This window comes from Aplysia californica, unplaced genomic scaffold (assembly GCF_000002075.1).
Source record: "Aplysia californica isolate F4 #8 unplaced genomic scaffold, AplCal3.0 scaffold00020, whole genome shotgun sequence".
NCBI classification, from domain to species: domain Eukaryota; kingdom Metazoa; phylum Mollusca; class Gastropoda; order Aplysiida; family Aplysiidae; genus Aplysia; species Aplysia californica.
This window is the reverse complement of record NW_004797290.1, coordinates 41,286-48,938: the sequence shown is the minus strand read 5'-3', so window position 1 is coordinate 48,938 and position 7,653 is coordinate 41,286. Positions and strand designations below refer to the sequence as shown.

Here is a 7,653-nt window from a genome sequence, read left to right as displayed (position 1 = left end):
AGAGAGAGAGAGAGAGAGAGAAGGGTATTGTGGTGCGTTGATATGATGCTATTATGTACGTATATTTTGTGTTGCAGAAGCTTAAGAAAGCATACTGTTAATGTCTTTCATCGGAGGATTAGTAAAGATCAATAAAGTATACAATACATTATCTTATCTTATATCTTATACCTTATCTGTCTCATCTTATCTTATCTTACCTTACCGTATCTTCACTTCTCTTCAAAGCTTTTCATTTACTTTTCTCCTCCATTATCTAGATGGTGTCGATAGGTGCAGTAAAAACACCTACATTATCTAGATGGTGTCGATAGGTGCAGTAAAAACACCTACATTATCTAGATGGTGTCGATAAGTGCTGTAAAAACACCTACATTATCTAGATGGTGTCGATAAGTGCTGTAAAAACACCTACATTAAAAAATGGAAGGAGACAAGCTGCTCTCACCTCTCCAGTCTGGGTCAACCCATGTTAAGTGGGAGACAAGACCATAGCAGCAGACGGATAAAAACATTCAATTGTACATATAAAACTTTCCCCAGAAATTGTCCTGTGGCCTTCATACGGAAACACAAGTCTGTTTGAGAAGGTGCCGGCTGGTCAGTCTCGTAAGGTGGACATCCCCGTCTCATTTCCCTACTTCGGCAAAGTCTTCTCAAGTCTCATGGTGAGTGTCTTTTTCATAAATCTGTTTTACCAGCTCAGTGTAAAACTCCGTCATATCGCTACCTCAGAATTACAACGTTCAATTTGACATTATTGGCTGTTTTGAGTCACTATATTATTAGTATAAGACCATGTGGTCAGAGCCCAAATGTTCTATCTGTTCTATCTAAATCGTAAGATTATTCGGAGTCGTTATCAAGATATTCAAAGAATTGCATTCGAAAAAGCTTGACCTGTTGTGAAAATCAAAACATTTTACGTCAAATTTCTCAAAACTAGGTAGGGTCTACTGAACAGATAAAACTTGTAATTCTAAAGTAGCAATTTGTCACTTTTCAAAATTAATGTAGTATGGCAAAGCCTTACACTAAGCAGTTGATTTGAGAGCCCCCTGCCATTTGTGAGGCAGCGTGGTGGAATCAGGCTCTCGTCAATTTTGGGGCATGTAGAGTAACATCTTAAAGCTTGTTCAGTTGTCTTGCTTTCAATGAAAAAATTACCCGCCCATCTTCAATAGAAGTGGAGATATTTTGGATTGAAGGAGTTGGGGGTCACCTGATTTAAGAGGTAAAATTAGCGAGAAAAAGGCCGACAAAGCTTGGTAAATTCCAAAGCTAGAGAGTCCATAGAAACTGTAAATTTGTATTTTTGTGCCTTTAATCAACGTTTTCGGTGAAATCCCCTAAGGAATGTATTTGTAAATTGACATAAAAGGTGTTGAGCCAAAAAACAAAAATTTGATAAAAATTAGTAAGCCGGGAGAAAACTGCTGTTTTCTTCGAATTCATTATTTTGACGAGAGCCTGATTCCACCACGCTGCCTCACATTTATAGAATTAGTTCAAAGTGTCTTTTGTGCTTGAAGTAACGGGGTCTCACTATCTACCTCCCTGAGAGGGATGTACGTAGAAGGACAAGTTCGTTCCTAATGGAGGGCTCGAGTGTACATGAGGTGGCAAAAACTACCATATAGACACAATCTGATCAGATCGTCCATAATTTTAAGGGGGGGGGGGGGGGGGGTCCCACAAGCGGGCTAACTCCTTTATTTCTGGACCTAGAAACCTTAAATTTGGCATACAACTTCGTCATGATACAGGTATTACGATGAAAAAAAATATTTCCAGATCCAAGATGGCCGCCATTTTTATGGCGGCCATATTGGATTTTCACATCATGTTTTAAAATCAATACTCCTCTGAAATTTACCGATGGATTTTATTGTTCTTTGGCACACATGTACCCAAGAGGCATATAAGTTAATCATAGTCAGTATCTTTCGATATCTTATTTCGTTTCGGAGTTACAGGAAGAAGCGTGCAAATCTTGTCAAAAATGCAGAAAACTGTAAATTTTCCAAATTTTGTAAATCATAAAATGAAAACCAAGATAGATATAAAAAAAACGCTGACTATGTAATGTAACCACCCCTAAGGGCAACAAGTATGCCAAGTGCCATCAAGATACACCTGTAATCTTCAGAGGAGTTTTGAAAAATGTGTCAAAAATAAAAATCAAATATTTTTAAATTAGTGAAGATATAATAACAATGTAAGATGAAAAAATGTTTCGTCTTTCCGCCCCCCCCCCCCCCCCCTCCCCCCCCCCGCTTTAAAAGAAAAAAAGAAAAACGAAAAGAAAAGAAAATCCAAATTACTTGAATTCAACAAGCAGTGTCTGTTTTGGCAAAAACACAAGAAAAAAACAGCAAAAATGTTAATTATTTTATTCTATTTATTTTTTATTTTATGTTATTTTATTTTTTTTATTTTTGGGGGGGGGGTATCAATAGGTATGTGATCTTCCTAGAACACTTCTAGAATTAATAGGAAATGCCAGGAAAATTTTGCCTCCCCCCTCCCCCTCCACACACACACACACACACACCCAATATGTGAGCTTTAACAATCTCTAATAGGATGTGGTGAATTAGTTGCATGTCTTTTATGTATTTGAATTCCCTTAAAATGCATTTCCCATTTGTCGACATTTAGCATAATACATGAATTTATCATAATGGGGATGGGGGTATTGTTCAGATGTTTGATGGTAATGGTGATAAAATGAATGACGAAAAAAATGAATGGTAAAAATAATAATGAATATGCATTGAATGATTGTTACCTTTTAATTCAATTACGTTTACAGGTGTACCCCAATGGCTTCGTCTCTTTCGGTCCCTACGAGTTCACAGACCCGACCCCTGGACCTGCGTCCTGGCCCAACTCTCCGCCACTGTTCTCCGTCTACTGGGCAGACATTGTGTTTGGCACCAGGAACAAAGATGCTGGTGTTTGGATTGAACAGGTAGGAGAAGGGGTCTGTTACCTCACTCCTTAACTAAGATACCTTTATGTCTACATAAAAAGCCCATTACCATGTGAATTTGACTGAAAAGCACTTGGTACAAAATTATTATGTAATTTGCCAGTTTTCAAGGACTCTCAAGCTAATGAAGTTACCGAAACCGGGCTGCCATTTCTTCATTAATTTTACCTCTCAAACCAGGCTACCCAAAATTCTTCAGTCACAAATATCTTGACTTCAATTCAAGATAACTGGGTATTTTTCCATTGAAAGCAAGGCAAAAGAATTAGCTTTTAGAAAATACCAATAGCGCCACATCCCCAAAGATTCATGAGCACCTGATTCCACCTCACCGTGAAAGATATGTGTATAATTTGTAGATGTGCTACACCCCATGGGCACAGTTCAGATTGTTTAGGAGTCAGATATGTGTATAATTTGTAGATGTGCTACACCCATAGAGTTGGCTAGACCCCATCGGCACAGTTCAGATTGTTTAGGAGGCAGATATGTGTATAATTTGTAGATGTGCTACACCCATAGAGTTGGCTAGACCCCATCGGCACAGTTCAGATTGTTTAGGAGGCAGGCTGTCGGGCTCCAACCAGGCTTAAGGGAATATCACGACCCAGCAGAATCAAACTCACGTCTTTTTCGTGGTAGTTCTATTGTAAGTGCCTCACTGGTACACCACAAACAGACGTAGGGTTTCTGATTTCTCCACCATCAGCTGAAACACTAAAGCAGGTATAACAACCAAGTTGGTTTCCAACTCGATCTATGCTTTGAAGTTCAAGCACAGATGCTATTATAACTTTTAAGATACTTTTTATTCAAATGTATAATGTAAAAAGGTGGGGGTTTGGGGTTGGGGAGATTATGCTGATACAAAGGATGGTAATGGTGGTAAAAAGAATAAGGAAGAAAGAAGTAGATGTGATAATGAACATGCAATAAAAGTGGAAAAGAGGATCATGATGATAGTGTAACTGTCAAGGTTAAAGATGTGTTGATAATAACATAGTTGACGAAAATGTGGACGAAAATGGGTATGACTTCCACAGCGAAGATATCCATGGCTACTAAAGTTTTTTGATGGTTCGTAATGTAATAATATCTCACAGAAACACAACAATTTTTATTGCTGCATATAATTTGTTGACAAACAAAAAAATGTGATGCTCTGGAAAATAGTTAAGGGCTAAAACTCATTCACACTATGATCATTGCAAAATGCTTAGAGTCCAGTTTTGAGAAAGGATAGAGGTACTATGTAAATGCAATGTTTTATTGTTATTATACTCTTATTTGAAAATGGTATGGGGTAACGCCCCTATCAGCACTTCTATTAGTTTATTTAAGAGGCGGGATCTCCAAAAGGACAAAGCCAAAATTAAATGTGAAATTAATGTAAAGTGCCTTCCCAAAGACACAGCGTCAAACAAAGCTGTAGCTTTAAACCCTGAACCAGCAATCTCATGATTTTGAGGCTGGTAGCCTAAGCAATAGCCTACCAACGCCACCATTGTACTTAATCATCATAAATAGAAGGAGCAATTGTTGTAGTATTAATAGTAGTAATATAGTTACTATTTTTTTCATGCATACCATTATTGCATCAGTGAGCATCAATTTGAAACACTTGAAGAAAGAAGAGAAGTTGTGTTTGATTTTCGGAAATGCGCCCTTCTTGATTTCAGCTCGAAATGTCTTATCTTTTACTTTGCTCAGCAGTTAACGTAGAGAGGAACAAAGTCATTTTACGTTATTTCTTTGTGATTCACTCCTTATATGTGCAGGCCAGCCTTTACGACGATGTCACTGCAAGTCCACTTCTGCTGACAAAGGTGAAGGAAAGAACCGTACACAGCTTCAACCCAGTTTGGGCGACAGCGGTCACATGGGTACACGCTCAGCCTAATCTCTTTGCCCAGTATCCCAACGATGTAAGTCAGTGTGCTCTTTTTTTCCTTTTCTTTTTTTTCTTTTCTTTTTTTTGTCTTTGTGTGGCTTTTTTGTTTTGTTTTGTTTTGGGTTAGGCTTTTTTTGTGTGTTTTATTTTGGTTTGTTTTATTATATTTTTTAAACACGGAAACAAGTATGATAATAAAAAGAGAAGATCCCTTAAAAAGTAAATTACGTGTAAAAGTGTAGATGGTATTGACGCTTTATGGTCAATGTTAATGTTTCCTTACTTGTATCTACCACCAGGTGGACAGCTTGAGAAAACTTTATAAAAGCTACCCTTTCATCTCGGGTCAGTAATTTCTTCTAATAGAGATTTCGGTCTAAAAAGTTTGCCTTTTCTAGTGTAGCTTTTTATGGTTACTGAAGAGTTGAGACCTTAAAATTGTCTTTGGAATGACTAAGCAAAATGGTAGGGGAGACTAGACAGTTGCTCAGACAGGTCATTCGAAACTGTTTCAAACCCTGGGCTTTAAATTTACCTCCAAGTTTGATACCAGACAGTTGAACTGACAGGGGCTCCAGCATGACATGAAATTTCTTGGATTTAAAAAAATAAAATTCTTTTAGAACATAAGTATTCTGTCATCTCTTTTCTCTGCTTGAATAGTTTTGGTTCAGCTGTTCAGCTGGCTCACAGCATCATTCGATTGTTTGCAGTCATAACAAAAATCCATCAAACCTAAGCAAACTTATCTTATCTATAATCAATAAATTGTCTAATGTTTACTGCTCAGATCATTTATTTTTCCTCAGTTTGGTGTTTATTTTCTGCAAAAAGGTTAACTAGGAGCTGACTTATAGGGAAGTGTGTGATGTTGGGGATGGCTGCGTACTAAGGAGAAATAGCCTTCCGTATACAAAGAATTTAAAAGTAGCAACAAACACTATACTTTGACTGCTTACTAATTTTATCCAAAGAAGAACAACCAACATACCTAGGCGTCAAATTTTTCCCAAGTCTAATCATGAAAAGCCAAATGGTGAGCATAAAGAACAAGACAAAGAGAAAAATCAACTTTTAAAGAAACTCGCGAGCAGTTCATGAGGATCTGACAAACAAACTCTGAGAGCTCTATACCGTGGTTACGTCCGATCTTCCTTGGAATACAGCAATAGCCTTCTCACTACGTGCAGTACAACCACTTGCAATGCCCTTGACAAGCTCCAAAATAATGCCCTTCGTTTCATAAACGGTGGCATTACATCCTCAGATGATGTAGGAATTAAAATGTTCCTGTTAACATAATATTTTGTCATCTCATTTCTCTCCTCGAGAAACTTAGATATTTAAAAATCTCCAATAATTGTAATTTCTACTATTATCTCTCTTCGGGCGGTGCAGAGAGCCAGCTTCCAACTCATCCTGGCGACGGACGGTGAAGAGTCGTACGCCGTGTTGAACTACGACAGAGTATGGCCAAACACCGAGTACGCGGGCCGGCCTAGAGTCAGCTATGCTTATTCCGGTGCCAGTGGTGCATACACAAATCATGATGCCCCAGGTAATTGTGTTTGCCTCTCTGTTGTTAGGAGAAAAGGAGAAGGATGGGTTTACCATTATCTCATATTGTTATGCTATGATGTTGGACAATGGAGCGGATGGCCGTGGTTCAGATCCCAGACTGGGTATTCTTGAACTCGGATCATTTTGTGGAGTTTTCAAGGCTCTCAACCCATTTGGTTTGATCCTATCAGAAATTGACGTAAAATTCTGATGTCCCACCTCGGACCTAATACAATAAAGTTGATAAGAACATTTGTGAGGCAGCGTGGTGGAATCAGGCTCTCGTCAAAATAATCAAAGTGAAGAAACTTGCATTTTTCCGCAGGTTTGTGAATTTTTATCAAATATTTGTTTTTAGGCTAAGCACCTTTCAAGCCCATTAAAGAACTCATTTCTGTGTGGATTTTTCTGAAAAACGTTGATTAAAGGCACAAAAAATGTTAATTATCAGTTTCCACGGACTCTTAAGCTAAGGAAATTACAAATCTTTGGCCTCCATTTTCTGACAAATTTTACCTCTGAAAATAGGTGACCCCCTCCTCCTTCTTTCGCAAATATCTCGACTTGTATTCAAGATAAATGGATTTTTTTTCCCATCCAAATAAAGAAAAGTGAACAGGCTTTAAGATGATACCAGTAACTCTACATGCCAAAAAATTGACGAGAGCCTGATTCCACCACGCTGCCCCACATTTATCCCATACGCTTACTAGAAAGAGCCTTTCATATATCTGGCATGTGTGGTGTAGCAGTTTGGCGCCTGACAGTCGCAAGCAGAAGACATGAGTCCGATTCTTGTGTGGGGAGACTTTTATGGAGTATCTCTATCTTTCTCTTGGACACTTAATGAAACTAAAACTTAATACAATACAGTATATGTCCTGTCAAAATTGTTGAAAAGAAAAGTGACTGTCTTAGACAGGTGCATGCCTTTCACAGTGTCATTATCATGTAAAAAGAATGCTGGAGGGGAAATGGGAAATGTCCGTTTGCACAAGTGTTTGTCTTAGACGGGTGGACGTTGGAGCAGGTTCGACTGTAATGTAGATTGTGAAACGCCTAGAGCTTGCTGTTGAGCGGTAATTTGCCCTATACAAATGCTGTCTATTCTTCTTCTTCTTCTTCTTCTTCTTCTTCTTCTTCTTCTTCTTCTTCTTCTTCTTCTTCTTCTTCTTCTTCTTCTTCTTCTTCTTCTTCTCCTTCTCCA

General features: G+C 38.2%; 1 protein-coding gene across 1 annotated transcript in view; it reads left to right on the top strand.

Moving 5' to 3' along the window:
* The window catches only part of LOC101857852, a gene marked incomplete at its 3' end in the record, with an annotated part of 90,173 nt that overhangs the window by 42,689 nt on the left and 39,831 nt on the right, over window positions 1-7,653 (top strand). The window contains 4 exon segments of the mRNA XM_005090614.2: window positions 544-668; window positions 2,816-2,974; window positions 4,774-4,920; window positions 6,285-6,444. Coding sequence (XP_005090671.2) covers window positions 544-668; window positions 2,816-2,974; window positions 4,774-4,920; window positions 6,285-6,444 — 591 coding nt within the window.